This window comes from Poecilia latipinna, unplaced genomic scaffold, assembly GCF_001443285.1.
Source record: "Poecilia latipinna isolate Pla-1442-1.1 unplaced genomic scaffold, P_latipinna-1.0 Scaffold1281, whole genome shotgun sequence".
NCBI lineage: Eukaryota > Metazoa > Chordata > Actinopteri > Cyprinodontiformes > Poeciliidae > Poecilia > Poecilia latipinna.
The window spans coordinates 103,432-119,502 of NW_015113897.1; the positions used below are offsets into that span (position 1 = coordinate 103,432).

The window sequence follows — 16,071 nt, forward strand, 5'->3', positions numbered from 1 at the left end:
TTTCACTTGATCTCTTTATCAGTTACAAATAAAACAATAACTGCATGAAAACTGTGTTTTAAATATCACTGGACATTTGTTAGAAATAAAACCCACCCTAAAGTATCTCACTTATAAATCACCTTAGTATTTATGGATGCATAGGCTTATCAGAAACTGGTTATAGCCGGGATGAATTCTTTTTAAGTGAATGAAGTTGGTGTAATCTTATAAACCTAAGTGATTCAATATTTGTCCTCATGCAAAATAATGTTCTTAAATCTGAGCCAGCATCTAGAAAAACAAGAACATCTTTGACAGAAGTGCTGATAGGAGGAAAAATAAAAACATCCACAACTGTTAGACGTCAATAGCTGCAGTCTCAGATATATTTAATAAATTAAAGCCAAGGTACAAAAAGACCACTGTACATTTAATTCCTTCCACCTCTCATCCGCCTACAACTCTAGACTGTGATAAACAGAGCTCCTTCTCTCACTTTAGACTAAGAGCACAAAACAAACCAGGGATCAGTGTTGAACGGCAAGACGTTCATTGTACTAATTGGACTAAAGCGAAGTGGCTTGGATCAAAAGTGATTCCTGTCTTGGGTCTCTGTCTTCGTCAACTGTCGCCCCCTCCCAAAAACCCCCCTCCCGTCCCGAAACACATACATGCTACATGTCTGCAGGCACCTCGGATAAGACAGAAGGATTATACTGAGATGAAAGTTTTATCAGAGATCACAAGGTACGTTTAGATGCCGAGTGCTGCTGATTCACAAAGACAGTTTTAATTTACAGCCGTAGCGTCACAGGCGTAAAGGATGAGCACAGAATGTCGGCGTGAGGAAACTGTCTCTATCGGGCGATCTTAACGGCGTGTCGCTCGGCTCTCTCTGACCCTCCCCGATCCTCTCCAAGGCAGTGACCCAGAGGATTCTGGGTAGCTTGATCGCAAGCGTTTGTTAATAGAAGGGCTTGGTGAGAATGACATGGATGGATGAGTCTGGTTTGACAAAGAGGCGATGAGAGTTCGAGGAGTGTTAGATGCTCCAGGTCAGTCTTTCTGAAGAGGGTTGCCTGAGTGAGCGTGGCTTGAAGAACAAAACGGGCTCTTTGAACACCAGGCGAAAATAAAACGATGCATTTGTACCATAGGTCCAATATAAGTGCACTGAACAAGTGGGGAAGGGGGGGGGGGGGAAAAAAAAAAGATACATATGTGCAAACCTCTCGTACATACAGATACGATCACACTCGTACACTCAAATACGCAAGTGTTCAGCAGTACCTGTTAATATGCACAACTCGGATTAATATTTTTGCACAATTACAGTGACTAAGCAGCCCACTGTCAGAAATGCCTAGTCTCATTCTTAGCAGCTTCCATCATGGCGCCGGTTACCGGGATCCGGTTTCCCTCCTGCCATTGTTCTCAGCAATGCTGCTTTACCTCATGGTAAAGAGCGAGACTGCAGCAGGACTGGGTAGGATGACACGTGCATGAGGTACAGCCCCTAATAAAGAGGGCTTCATGAATTATTTGACTGTATAAAGTCCAAGTATTGTGGATTTCAGTCTACCTTTCTCTACTCGCACCCCATAAAAGGCCTTTTAATAAAACAAATAGAAAAAAAATCACAAAACAATTAATATAATTTGGCAAACGCAGAGATATCACAGGGTGGAGCATGAGCTGGAGCAAATATTGGGTTAACTTCCTGCAGGATCCCCCCCCCCCGACCCCCCCACCCCCTAAACAATGCTCCTTTGTATCCCATTAGCAGCAGCAGCAGGACTGAAACCACCTATTTGTATTTACATATACATTTATATAATTACCTTGGTTTACTTTGAAAAATAATGTCAAGTAGCTACGTACGATACCACTACCATTTCATATAGATGCTAATCACCAGGAAACAAACCTAGGGAACCACAGGAAGATCTAGAAAGGCAGAACAAGCCAGAGATAGGAGGCGGCGTTAGGCAGCATGCTGTGTGTGCTGCTCAAAATCCTTCCAATAAAATGACCTTTAAAAAGGAGAAAAGAGAGGAGGAAGAGGCAATCAATCTTTTAACAGTGAAAGAATCAATGCAGCAAGGAGGAGGCGCTCTCTTAGGCCTGCTGGGAGTTGGAGTTTTATCCGCTGATCCGACGGCAGCTCTGTGCTGGAACTTGGCTCTGTGCCTTTGTCCTGCGGCTGGATGGATTATCGTTACAATCGTTTCTCGATGTCTTTATGGGTTTGGAGAGAACTTTGTTGCTGTGGCATCTGGGCATTTGCACTGAGGACGAAGGTTACGATTAGCTGGGCGCTTCGAAGGGCAGTGCTTCAGTATTCAGCAGCGTACTCTGTGCCGTGCAGACCTCTGCACAGCAGTGTAAACTCTTTCACTATGTCCTTCACTCTTCTCTTGTTTACTCGCTCTCTGCGTTGCCAAAGAGGGAGAGAGAGAAGAGAACAAATCGCTGAGCGTGGGTAATTTACAATGTCGCCCGACCCTCGGACTTCGTCTTGTAATCGTGTAAATGACCTTCCAGGTTTGATACCTGAGGATCTGCTGGGAGAAGTTGTCCTTTTGCTCGGTGGTGATGCGTGACGACGGGAAGCCCGGCGGCTGCAGTGCTTCTTTCAGCCACACGGCGAGCAGCGAGAAGCAGTGCTTGTTCAGGCTGAACAAGACTTCAGCAAACTGGTCCATCAGACTCCGGGATGCTCCGCCGCCAATGCCCTGCAGAGAAACAAGGAAGTACTTTGCTACTCTGGACGTACCAACAGCATTGAAACCTACAGAACTTTTCTACGTGTTGTTATGTAAAGAAGTGCACAATCTGCAGCATAAGATAAATTGATACATAATTTGGAACCTAGTATTTATACTGTGCAAACAAAATTTTGTGGGAGAAAATCCTCACCACAGTATAATGCTGCCACTTCTTTCTTTTACAGTAGGGAATGTGTGTTTTGTTTTATTTTGTAAATACTCTCCATTTTCAGATAATCAAGTGAGCAAAGCTGCGTGAGATGTTCAGATTTTGGGATGTAGTTTTAATAACACAACTTTAAACTTCACATGTGTTCTCTAAAATATCATCTGGGTTAAATTACTCAAAGATGGACTGATTACCAACAATGTGACCTCTGGTGACATTCAGTTGCACTTTGCTTAACCATTTACTTAACAGCATCAAGTTAAAGGGGGCTAAAGTCAAACACGATTATATTAGTAATTGATCAAACTATCGATTGTTCAGATAAAAAAATTGGCACATTTCGCAGATTTTTTATTTAACCTTTTTTACACAAAATTAGCAAAAATATTTACTTTTTGTACAGTTTTAGCTTAATTATGTTAATGTTGTTGTTTCAATAAATGGCCTTTTTTTTTAAAAAGTCATTATACTCCAGTCAACGCTTAATCGCTGACTAAATTAGCTTTTGTCATTTCAATTATCAACTCATCATGATTAATCGTTTCAGCCCCAGTTAAATACACACCATACTTTCTGGCTATATATTTTATAACAGTTTAAAAGATAAAACAAAAATGTGTATTATTCTCCATCATTGCTAACAGAGATACCACAGCCTGATGCTGTATGATTAAAGTGAGAAGTAATGCAGCTTCTCACCTCCAGCACAGCTTGGACCAACAGCTTGCCGTCCTCCTGCACCACCCTGGCTAACGGAGGCACGTCTGAGCAGTGCGGCAGCAGTTCAGTCTAGCAGAACCAAACAGTCGTCAAATTTCAGGCATTTGCAATAGTTTTCAGTTCCTGCAGCATGCGTGTGTCCGTGTGCTTACAAAGAACAGACACGTCGACTTGACCGTCGGGGCCTCGGGAAATTTGAGTGACAGGATACCTGAAGTTGGGAGAGAGGAGACGGGAGCCGCTGAGGACCGATGTCAAACGCCAACAGCTTGTACTGACAGGAACACGGCTGGCTGGGAAGCCGGGCGCGTCTCTGCACAGGGGCAGGCGCTGCCTTGTGAGAGGCTCGCACTCACTTACCACAGTGGAACACCGCTTTCACGTCAAGACTCTCTGACAAGAACAAGTCGGGCTTCCGTTTGAGGGCCTACGAGGCAAATAAAAGCAGTTCACATTACGGTTCTGCGGGCCCGACCCGTCCGCTACTGCTTCACCACATTCCACTGCATAAGCTCCTTCAAAAAGTACGGCTAGCAAACAAACACCCGCCAAGCCTGGTAGCCGGATCTGATGGCAACAAAGGACCAGATCTGCCTACCAGGCTACAGTGCTCTCTCCATCTGTTTGGGAAGGAATTTATCCAAACTCATCAGGAGATCCTCCAATGCAGAACTGATGCAGATATAACAAACAAATTGCAAAAAATCAAACTTTGAAATCATTTGAAACTTAAGTCAAAAACTAAAGGCAATGGTGGGATTTGGCTTTGATTCTTCAAACTCAATTGCATCTTCCTTGTTTTTGGTTGACTAGACAGAATATGCAACAGAAGTGTGTAATAAGTAATTAACATGTGCAGATAAAGAGAAAGACAACTCATCTCATAATAATGAACTTATTCAGGATGGAGGAGAGGAAGAGAGGGAGAGAGGGAGAGGGAGAAAAGGCCAGATCTATCCAAAGATAGAAAACAAAGGAAGAATGAAGACAAAAGACAAAATATAAAAACGAGAGAGCCATCAGCCAATTTGTCGGAGCAGATTAATATTAGCTGAATATTAATTCATTCAGGCGTTGATCGGCTCTGGGCTGGAATGACTTCAGAGGAGGACTGGGCTCAGAGACTAACCAGTCACCTGGGACTACGAAGTACGACTAAGGCGTTGAGGTTTTTAAAAACCTAACGTGTAACGATCCAGGTTGGCTGTTTTAAAGCGCACGTTTTTCATGCTAAATATAAACATTTGTCTAATTCTATTCAAGGAATATGTAACAAAAAGATTTTTAAACTCAGTTATTTAAAAATGCAGTAAGCTTTTAGGTCGTACCACATCTTACTGTTGAAAGACCTTTCAATGTTCAGGTAAAAACTTCCTTCCTAAAGGACAGAATGATGTAGGGCTCCTCCTACCCCACCTGTTGCTTCACACTGCTGGTCAGCTGGCTGAAAGAGGCTAAATTAAGTCTCCTTTGCTAACATAAAAACACAAATTTAACAGTTTTGGGAACGTTTCCAGTGAAGGAAAACACTGTCAGGACTAAAGGAATGTCATTATCCTACTGCCAATAATGTGACACTGTTTTAAAGCTCCAGTCGGCAGCAGACATGAGATTTCCCACGGCCTGGTGACCTTGATGAAAAATAGCAGCGTCATGGCATCGACATCATAAAAATGATGGAAAAAGGTGTGATGAAAATCACATTCTTCAATTTAAATCAGATTACGAACCATTTCACGACTTGTTAGCGCCAAGACGGCATCACCTTCATAAGAACAGCCTTCTTTAGTTTTCACTCATCTTCTCGTTTTTGCAACAAGAGACACTTCAAAGCTGCCAGATTTGTGGTTATTTTCTTCTTTTAGCCAGCTGACCAGCAGTGCACAGCAACATGTGTGAGAGGGGCTGTGAATATCCTAGTCACTTCAGCACCTTATTAAAAGGACTTTAAGTCAAATGGGAAACGTTTAGCAGTTGAAGGTGGGTGTTCATATTTTTGCTTTTTCTATTAAATGAAAACTGATAAAGAAAATGTTATAATTGATATTATTATAAATGCAAAAGTCAAATTTGGTGCCTTATTTTAGCTGCCTTATGAACAGCTGTTGCTTTTCTGATTAAGCAACAGCAATTTGATCCTGATGCACATTTTTATGTTAATACCATGATACAACCAATAAATTAGTATTTAACTGGGAAGGTAATTAATCTCACTTCTTAAATTCTTAAAAGTTTAGCTCATATTATATAAAATAATTACTCAATAAGTCAGATATTTCCAGTGTTTATTTCTGTTAAGTTCGGTTACAGCGCTCACAGCTGATGAAAACCCAAAATTCAGTTTCTTGGAGGAAAATGTAAAAAAAAAAAAGAAAGAAAGAAAGAAAAGAGAAAAAACAACAAAAAAGAGCTTTATTTAAGAAATATTTCTATATAAGATAATAACAAAATAATGAAGTGTTGTGGAGTAGACAGTTGTCAAGCAGACAGCTACTGACATTCTCCATGATAGAAAAGCTACAGCAGGTTGCTGCTGGAGAAGGTGTTTATTCACACGTTGCTCTATTCCAGCATATTCATAGGAGAACGAGTGGAAGTCTGGTGAAATAAAGCTCATTCCTGAGCATGGATCCTCCACACAGTAATCTTTCAATTTGACCAAAATGGGTCTTTTGACTGGATGGATTCTTGACATTTTAGGGCCAAAGTCCTAAACTCTCGTTTGTACTATTCAGATATTTTTGAGAAACTGAATTTTGCTCGTCACAGCCATCGCAATTAATCGGCAAAATTAACAGAAATAAAAAACCTCTGTGTGTTTAAATCTGTATCTATACAGAATTTCATCTGTGAAGTGAATTAATTATATTTCAGTTTATTGAAAAACACTTGTATTTCACCTCAGGCTTAAACCATCACAGTCTAAAGTAACGTATGCAGACTAAGAGAGCATCCTGTATCCATCGGTGGTTTCTGCAGGTAAAATTAAATCTCTACATGAACAGAGATTTGTTCAGTGGTGAGGCGACTGTTCGAGTCTAAAAGCATTCGAGGAGAGACCAATGTCCCTATTGCAAACAGTTCCCTCGAGGGTTTCATTCCACTGCCTCGCCTTTGTGATGGGACACCTTAAGGCCCAGTAACAAAGAACAGCGAGAGCTACAGAGAGGAAGAAAGAAAAACAGCTAGAAGTCAGAGAGAGAGAAGGAAAGAAAGGGAGAGAAACCCAAAGTGAATGAAATAAGAAACCAAAAAACACACCTGAGCTTGGAGTTGCATAAATGAATCAACAATATCAGGATGATCCCTGGGTCCTATAATATAATAAAGATGAAACTTAAGAAATCATAAGAGAGAATAAGAATAATATACAAACAGCAACTTAATAGATTCAACAGTCATGTGGAAAAAAAAAAAAGAACCAAAAAATATTTCATTGAAATAATTTACATGTGAGTAAGGAACAGAGGGGGCGATAGGGGTGGGTGGGGGGGGACATATGAAGCTTTGGCAGAGTCTTTGAAGAAGAGACCAACCAAAAACAAATAACAGGCAGAAGACAAACACATGGGTCTGCTTGGAGGGAAACCAAAAGAGAAGAAGTAACGAGAGAAAAGGAAGAAACCTAAGAAGCAAAGGTGGGTTTGGAGTGGGAACCCAGAAGGCACCTCTGTTACTGCTACAGGATGAGGAAGAAGGGCTACCGAACCTGAACGCACCCTCCTTCCCATAATGCACCACCAGCAGCAGCAGCAGCAGCATTGTGATCAGATTACAAGCAACACATTTCCTCCTAAATCCCTCTGGCTTTTAAACTGAACCTAATGTCCTACTACTCAATAATACACTCAAATCTTCTCCATTGTGCTGGACACAAACTACCAGACTTTAATGTGTCATTTAAAAAAATACAATTACAATTTACAGGTAGGAAAATAATGTTCTCGAGCCGTCATTTAAGAGTCTACAGAAAAATTCATGATTTTTATGGGTTTCTTTTTTTTTCCTCAAAATAATAATTCAGATGAGTTAAAAGTGATGAGAAGAACATGTGTCTATAGTGAGCGCCCAGCTCTGGGACTGTACTCTGTTTTAATATTATTGTGTACTGCAGGAACCTGCTCAGAGGGTAAAAAAAAAAAAAAAGTAAAAATCACTTAAAATGCAGGAGAGGCAGCCATTACTTAACCAGTCAAAGCAAGAGAAGAGAAGAGGGGAGAAAAGGGACTATACAGAAAGCTGAGGCGTCAGCCACACCTGATACAAATACTCTAGAAAATTTTAGAAAAAAAAAAGAAAAAGGATCAACCTCTTGATCCCTAAATGACATTCAGTAAAAATAAAAAATTAAAAATACAAAAACATCTGAAAGACCTGGCTTTAATCAAATCTCTAAATCTAAAACTAAATAACAAATGGAAGAGCAAAATTAAGCAGAGATTAGACAAACAGAAAACGTGATAACATGTTGACTTCATGTGTTTACAGCAAATCATAAGTTGAAAAATGATTTAAACAACAGTAAGGGCAAAAAAAAGGTCTGCATTGATGAAATCTTCCTTGCAGGCTTGAATTGGGCTTTTGTTTGTGGTTAATTTTGTTCCTGTATTTAATCCTCACAGGTAGAGAAAAAGTAGTGCCTGAAAGTTGCTGAGAGTGATGTTTGCACTTTTTTATTCCTTAATGATGTTTAGCTTGGCTGCTATTCGTAGTTTCTAATTATGTTGTCCCAAATTGCAGAGAAACTAATTACAGCTGCTAACAGCATGGACACATTGATGCAAAACATATGGCCACTGAATATCCTTCTGGTTCTAGATTTACACCCAGAAGCCAACGGTGAACAGAAGGCTGGCTTTTGAGTAAGTAACAAAACAAAGATAAGTCTGCTGACAGTGATGAAATTCATCGACTAAAACAGACAGACTGTTTTCTTTTTAATGGAATCAAACGCCACATTTTGAAAAAGTGAAAAGCTGACAAGGCTTATGTTTGTAGTCTGTAACGTAGTGACAAGAGTCAGGTATTCCTGGCAGATAAATGTTGATTATTCACTGATTTGCTTTGGCTAAATTGAAATGGCCTCTTTGATCCTCTGCTTTCAGATATTAGCAGCTTAAAAAAACATCCAGCATTTGGAAGGGGTTGCTCTGTCTTCTAAAAACACCAAGAGGACAGAAAACACTGCAGTTCCTCAAATATTTACAAGTAAACGTTAAAAAGTCAAACTTTTGTTAGCATAGTTTGAAGATGGATAACTTTAATGAGAAATTTTGCTTACGCCAAACACAAAACAAATTTATGTTTTGTTGATAAATTTGTCCTGATCTGAACATCCATCCTTCACCTGAACAGAAACTGTTTGAGTCCTGAAACTCCCACCTCTGCCGGACCCCTACCTTGCTGGAAGACGGACAGTGTTACCGAGGTAACCAGCTCAAACAGAGCCTTGATTGGTGGGAAGTGGTCTGTCTCACTGGCGAAGATATGCACCATCTGAAATGAACAATTCAGCAAGTCAGACGGCAGCTAAAACAAAAAGTGTAGGGCTGCAGCTTTACATGCATTAAACCATCCAGATTACATTCACACCCAGATTTTATGTATCAATAAATTTACTGATAAAGATGTCCAGTTAGAGTCTGAAGCAGGAATCTATGGACCTTTTTTTTATTTTAGTCCAAAAACAAACAAAAAAAATCTTATGAAGCACAACAAACCGTCCTTTTCTGGTTTACAAAATAATTGGCTCTATTTGTATTTTTTTTCTTTCCTCCCAACCACTTGTGTAACATTAACATAACTTTTTCAGGTATTTTGTCACGAGAAAACTAACAGCAGGGAATGAGCAGCAAATGGTGTTCTCTGCATAATGTCTTAAAAGCTACATATGAGTGAAACAGACTGATTAATTGAAGAACACTGAGACTTTCAGCTTCTTCCGTTCACTGCTGTTATGTTTAACACAACCGCTGCACCTGTGACCAATATGCTCTTCTGAACAGGAGTTGAAAAAAATCTTACTGAATTTTAGTTTTTGAAGTTATTATTTTGCTCCAAATGGCCATTCCCCACTGAGGCGAACTAAAGATAAACTGTCCAATGACAGCGCAACTTTGAAAACGTGGGTCGGCCACCAGCCTGTTATCTCCTGACCTCTTTCTCCTTTCACGTTTTCCTGCGTCTTCGGCTTCCTTGTATATGTTTTCTAACATATTTCTCACTTTCAGACACTGAAATGAATACAACCATCTTGAGGTTCAAACCTAAAAAAAACAGCAGTAAAGGTAAAACGACACATTTTGTGGAAGAAATGTACAGATGTTACATTTCTTCCAAAGTAACTTGCATCCCCAGACTTTAATAGACATACTAGGATTAAATCTGGCATGTCCAATGCCTTAATCTTTAAACATACCTACAAAAACAATTTCATTTATAGCTATGAATCATACTCAAGATGTTTTAAAAACGGAATAAGTTTTCACTAATGGGCAGCTTTGTGGCTCACACGGTTCCTTTTCTAAATTCTCTCAATGTGACCGGAGGTTTGTGCTTTTTGTTTTTGGGTCGACTGTATACCTGTCGTGTCAGGTCAAGCGCTGATGCCTGGGGAATTGTACTGTACATCTGGCCAAGCATCTCGCTCAGCTGAGACACCATGGGGGCAAAGTCATGCAGGAGGGTCTTCACAGATTTCTCGAAGATGGCACAGACCGCCTGTGAAACATCGAAGACCGAGATGTGTGGGCCGCAGACACAGAGAGCTGACTGGACTTGGCTCGGCGTGTCTACGTACCTCCACGACCTGCGAGTCATTCAGCCACTTGCTGAGAACCTTTTGTATGAGGGCAAAAACCTGCTGCAAAACGACCACCACCTGAAAGCACAGGAACCAATGAGGAGAGAACACAGTCACTGATAAAGTAAAGAAAAACGGTAAATAATGGGAAAACAACTTCTAACATTTGTACAAAACAGGTCAGCAACAGAATTACAACGACTGAAGTTGATGTTTTAGGCAAAGAAAGTCACATTGTCCCAAGAATTATGGAGCTTTTAAATCTCCAACACTGTCATGTGCCTTTGAGTGATGCATTCACTATGCTATCAGCCATCTTTACACTCCTAAACTACCCATCTCTAACTATGAGTCTGGTTATGGTGTGTGGTGACAGACCGGATTTGGTCCTGGAGGAGGTGGGGTTGCTTTGACAGGTGGCGCAGAGCCGTCAGCCGACTCATCGTCCTGCTTGCTGATGTCGAGTGTAGTGAACAGGTTGGACAGCAGCCCCAGGATGTGAATGATTGCCAGCTTATTGGAGGGATTAGGCTAGAGGAAAAAAAAAACAGAAGAAAAAGACAATTTAACTCCAACAAGGATTTTTCTTCCTCTCGTTCCAATGTTTATTCTGTGCCTCGGCAAACCATACTGTAAGAAAAAGACAGGACAGTTATCTGTTTTTACAATGCATCAGGAAGAACAGCATAATTACTTTTATATAATTTAGCTTTAAGAAATTAGCACTTTAAATTATTTTGGGTGTTTTGTTTATTAAACCCCATGTAAGTCAGTCAGTGTTGCGGTGTTCTTGGTTTTATTTAAAAATTAAGAAGAGAAAATTAAACAAGAAATGAGAAAAAAACAGATTTTGTCAAAAGTTGAAAAGTAACTTCTCATCCCACAATGCAGTGTTTATGTAAAGCTAGAGGAAAGAAGAAGGAGGAGGCTCTATGTACACCAGGGCTCTGTTGGAAGACAAGCACCACAGCTGCCATATTTTCTTTTCACTGTGTTAACATCTGTGACCAAGCTCCGATCTGTGAAATTTCCTCTGTGGACACTCAGGTGGTCTGGGCATCATCACAGCAACTTGTGCGTGCAGCTCGGCGGCTTGTCAGCAATAAAACATTAAAACTATGCACAGTCACAATAAATGCTCATTTTAATATTGAGATGCTTAATATTTAAGTGCACTTGATGCTAAATATGTTCAGCTTGTAGAATAAACCGTCACTGATTCTGAAAACACTCAACAAAAAAAAACTTGGCGTACATCTCCTGCCTGATGTGGCTGTTCAGATGCATTATGGGATTAGTAACTTCTGTGGCCTGTGTGATAGATACTCATACGGTTAGAATCCATAAAAATAAAATCTTATGACCTGAAATAAAACTGTAAAGCAGCAGGGTCAAATAACAGACCTCGAGCTTCACGTGTCGGTCTATTTCTAACTGAGTGCTGAACAATCATGGCTTCCACAGGGCTAAATCAGTGTCTCCATGGAGACGTAACACAGCCAACAATCAGGATAACAAACAACACAGCTGCCACACCCACTGATTATAACACCTCCTAGTATTCTTCAGATTTGGACTAATGCCTCTCTGTATAACGGTCTGTCTAGAAAATTTAAATTATGTGATCTTATTGAGCTGAGTGACTCATCCGAGTGAATCAATCGTTTTCCGTTTTAGGTCGACGCCTTCAGACGTTGTGCTCTTTTACCCTTGACGTAATGGAAGCCGAAGGTCTCCCCACTAGGTGCCAGTATTTGGCCGGCTCCCGACAGACAGAGCACCTGACTGCTTCAGCTGACGTAATGTCATGACAACATGAAGCTCAGTAAAGACAATATGAAGGGGAGAAAGTTAGGATGGATCAGAGAGCATGTTATTACAGAACAAAGAAACAAAGACAGAAATAAAATAACCCATAGCCCAAAGCGACATCAGAAGAAAATCTTTTACACAAATAGCAAATAAACTAATTTTAGATGCATATAGCTCCTTATTGATACAATCCAGCATGATCGCTTCTAATATATAAACATATTCAGGTTGATTCTAACTTCATTTCTGAACGACTGCATGTTACACGTACAAAGGCCTGACCTACTGTGAGAGCGTTTCTGGGGATGTTTTTACTAATACATTTATTTCATTCAAAAGTCAGTGCTTGCATGAGTCAGAGAAAGTATGTCTTTGGTGATCCAACATGAGTCACTTGCCAATGGTTCAGGGTCAAACCCAATCTGGTCCTGCAGCGAGTCGCTCCACTGCAGTGACACCATGCAGACACAAAGCCTGTCCCTTTTGGCCAGAGTCCATCTGTGCATGCTGTGTGTCTGTGTGTGTAAGCGCATATGCGCGTGTGTGCGTGTGTGTGTGTGTGTGTGTGTGTTGTTTTGCATTGGGTGTGAACTGACCGTCTCATCAGCTAGCTTCTCTAGCTGCTGAATGTAGGGGGTGATGAGGGAATGAAGGTTTCTCAAGATGTCCTCCACAGGCAGAGCGGAAAGCAGGAATCCCAGAGCCTGCATGAGCCACATGCACTGACTGGTCTGTGTGAAGAGACCGATTATGCAAACAATAAGCTTTCAGTCAATAATATGTTTACAAAAAAAAACACTGCAAGCATGTTTTAGAGAGCAGAGTCTTTCACAGTATTTGAAGTTTAAATGCCTGTGAAATGCAGAAAAAGAACAGAGATGCAAACCTTGTGGATCTGTTTTATAAGCACCTCCTGTAGGGACAAAAAGAACAAGAGCTCTGTTATTCAGGAGAAACAACAAAAACAAAAAGCAGTTTTAAATAAAACGCAACTGGAACTATTTTTAAACTCAACTGATGTTATTTCTGGAATATAAAAACACCTTGAAGAAGACGTACTGTAATCACAGATGCACCAACCAGAATATTGTGACAAATCTCAGCTTTTATGTAAAACTTTGAACTCCTGGCACTAATTTTGGCAGACTCAAATTTCCCCTCAAGAGCTGCAGTCATAATACATCAGAAGATGCGGTCTGATGAGGCTCATTGGTCAGATTAAAAGTACCTTAAAAATAACTTTTAATCATGTATTACTTTTCATTAAGCCCCACATTTCTGTATAAAATGTTTTTTTATTGGCCTGATTTAATATTCCAGTATTAAATGTCATCTTTTCATTAGCTGTAAACAGAAAGCCATAATGAACAAGAGTAAAGGATTGAAAACATCGGTCTGGGTGTAATTAATTTATATAATGTCTTTCACATAGTGAGTTCAGTAAACCTCTTAATAAAAATTCTAATTTATTGAGCATGACCGATTATCAAACATGGCATAAAACAGATTATTCTGCCATGATGATCTCAAATATTCTCAATAGAAGATCAGATCAGATATCACATTGCATGAGACTGCAGCTGCTGCAAAGCAAAAGCAAAATTGCAACAAAGTTAAAATTTTGAACTTTCTTTAGTATCTTCTAACAGCAATTAACACTAAAGAGTGAATTCACTAGAGAATGTAGGCATTTAGGTTTACAAAAGGCTGCCAAAGCATATTTAACTACAGAAAGGTTTAAAGCTCAAAAGCCCAGCGAAGTAAGAAGCCTAAAAAGGCTTTTTACTTCGCTGGGCTTCCTTTTTAACACCTCACTGATGCTGAAAACAAATAACTAAGTACATCAGTAACAAGTTCCACATTAAAAAAAATGTGTTGCTAGCCCTTCTTACCAACTTCAACAAATCGTGGGTCAGTTTTCGACTCACCAGTCAGCTCCAATCGAGCTGAAAATCATCAGTTTCTAGACATCATTTACTTCATCTGGCCATCATGTCAAGGCAGAAAACAAAACTGCCAAAAGCTTACCTGAGAAACTGCTACGATGTTGGTTGCGTAGGGTGGCAGGTCATATTTGCATTCCCTGCAGATTTTTTTTAACGTCGAAACAGACGATACAGAAAGGTCTGGATTTCCTAACGCTTGTAAAACCAAAGGCAGGACACTGCTGAGCATCACTGGGTGGTCGGCTAACCATTCAGCCAGAGCACCTACAGAGACACCATGAATTCATTTTTCAGGCAGGAAAAAAGATATATGTGTATTTTTGTCTTGACATCTATTGCCTTACCTATTGTGAACATGACTGTGTCGGCTAACTGGACGTTATTGATGCTGATTCGAGGGATGAGTCCTATCAAGCCTGGGATGACGTCAGAATAGTTCACATCTATTGTTTCTGCTATGGACTGGAAGCCATACAGCAAAGCTTCTGTGTGCTAAAGGAGATGAAGATACAGTTTATGGGGAAAGAAAAAGAAAAATATTCTTTACTTTGGGTTATTGTGCATATTTTTGTCAAATTTTATTCCAAAGCTAAGACTTTTTTTCAGCAGAAAACGGCTTACAATCCTTCTTTTTAACATCGCTAATCCATCTCACTCACCTGCCATGATGTAGGCTGCTCTGTATTCGTCAATAGCCTCCCTAGTTTATCGTACAGGTTACTCAGCAGCTCTGCTCCCAGCATCTCATACACATACATGAGTGTGTCTGAGATGTCCACCCTGAAGGACAGACGAGCACAGACATTTCAGGCGAGTTGCAGTCTTGAAATCCTATCTGTTAAATCTGTGTCAGACGGGTTTTGCTCCCCCCCCAGTGTGTTTAGAGTCCATTAGAGAGAGAGACACTCATTTGCTGACCAATCATCCAGTCAGTGAGTAATTTCAGAAACACTTAGCTGTCAGTGCAACACACCTGCATGTCAAGATAGAGATGAATCAGGAATACGAATGGGGGGAAAAAGGACAAGTATGCACCTGTAAATCCTGAACTGTTCCTTTTCATCCGAGGACCAGGATGCATATTCATGGTCCGAGGGGAACTGGGCTTTGTGAAGCAGCACGTCCACCAACTGGAAATATACTGGCCTGTAGACCTGGAGGTACACCGCCTGCTTATCTGACTCAAATGACATGATTTCATCCTGAGAAAAAAAAGTAAACGCAAAGTAGGTGTTTTTATGTTTCAAACTACAAGGCTATTTAAAAGAACAACTGCAACAATCTGGGTTGCTCAAAGTTTACCGCACTGAGTCCTAGCCAGATATCTGGGAAAACAAATATATTTTTATGCATTTTGGCCTTTCGTCCACATGAAAACTCCTCCTAATCCCTCTAAAAAGTGGAGATTTTCAAACACTGTTTGTGTGTATACATGGGAAAACCATATACTTGTGTTCATCTTGTGTTTTATTAGCTTTATATCCTGAAAGTAATTCAACAAATGAACCTTTTGCTTACATAATTTCTAAGAAGAAAATGTGGTTGTTTTGAAGCAATCTGATTGGCTAACAAAGGTTTTAGCTTTGTGCCACACTGTCAACGTACCAAGACAAACGAAAAAATAATTTCCAAAGAAGGACCAAAGTAGAAGTAGGTAAATGTTCAAATATCATCATTCAAAGCTGTTCTTACCTGTAGTGTGTACCAGAAGGTAAGTGTAAGGGAGCTAGTGGTCTCGTTGACTGGATAGTGGCCGGGGATGCCTGTACAAAACATGATCATGTTGACTAAAGCCAGGAAGCTCTGCCAGTGATCCACCTGCTCCAACAGAGTCCTGCAGGCACCAAGGTGAGGCGACGGCACAAAGGAAGC

At 40.3% G+C, this 16,071-nt stretch overlaps 1 protein-coding gene across 2 annotated transcripts in view; it reads right to left on the bottom strand.

The window, feature by feature from the left end:
- Window positions 1-342: 342 nt before the first annotated feature.
- The window catches only part of LOC106961252 (importin-13), a 28,748-nt gene continuing 13,019 nt past the window's right edge, over window positions 343-16,071 (bottom strand). Inside the window, exons 7-23 of one of the 2 annotated variants that reach the window (XM_015054844.1) lie at window positions 15,892-16,033; window positions 15,235-15,401; window positions 14,859-14,979; window positions 14,544-14,691; window positions 14,282-14,463; window positions 13,140-13,166; window positions 12,850-12,984; window positions 10,820-10,972; window positions 10,439-10,519; window positions 10,222-10,359; window positions 9,039-9,135; window positions 6,901-6,953; window positions 4,000-4,066; window positions 3,792-3,850; window positions 3,619-3,708; window positions 2,536-2,717; window positions 343-2,414 (exon numbers count right to left, since the gene is read on the bottom strand). In XM_015054844.1, the coding sequence (XP_014910330.1) occupies window positions 2,318-2,414; window positions 2,536-2,717; window positions 3,619-3,708; window positions 3,792-3,850; window positions 4,000-4,066; window positions 6,901-6,953; window positions 9,039-9,135; window positions 10,222-10,359; window positions 10,439-10,519; window positions 10,820-10,972; window positions 12,850-12,984; window positions 13,140-13,166; window positions 14,282-14,463; window positions 14,544-14,691; window positions 14,859-14,979; window positions 15,235-15,401; window positions 15,892-16,033 (1,939 nt within the window). In that variant the 3' untranslated portion in view covers window positions 343-2,317. Of the gene's footprint in view, window positions 2,415-2,535; window positions 2,718-3,618; window positions 3,709-3,790; window positions 3,851-3,999; window positions 4,067-6,900; window positions 6,954-9,038; window positions 9,136-10,221; window positions 10,360-10,438; window positions 10,520-10,819; window positions 10,973-12,849; window positions 12,985-13,139; window positions 13,167-14,281; window positions 14,464-14,543; window positions 14,692-14,858; window positions 14,980-15,234; window positions 15,402-15,891; window positions 16,034-16,071 lie in introns of those variants that run through there. The other variant, XM_015054845.1, reaches the window with a different exon arrangement.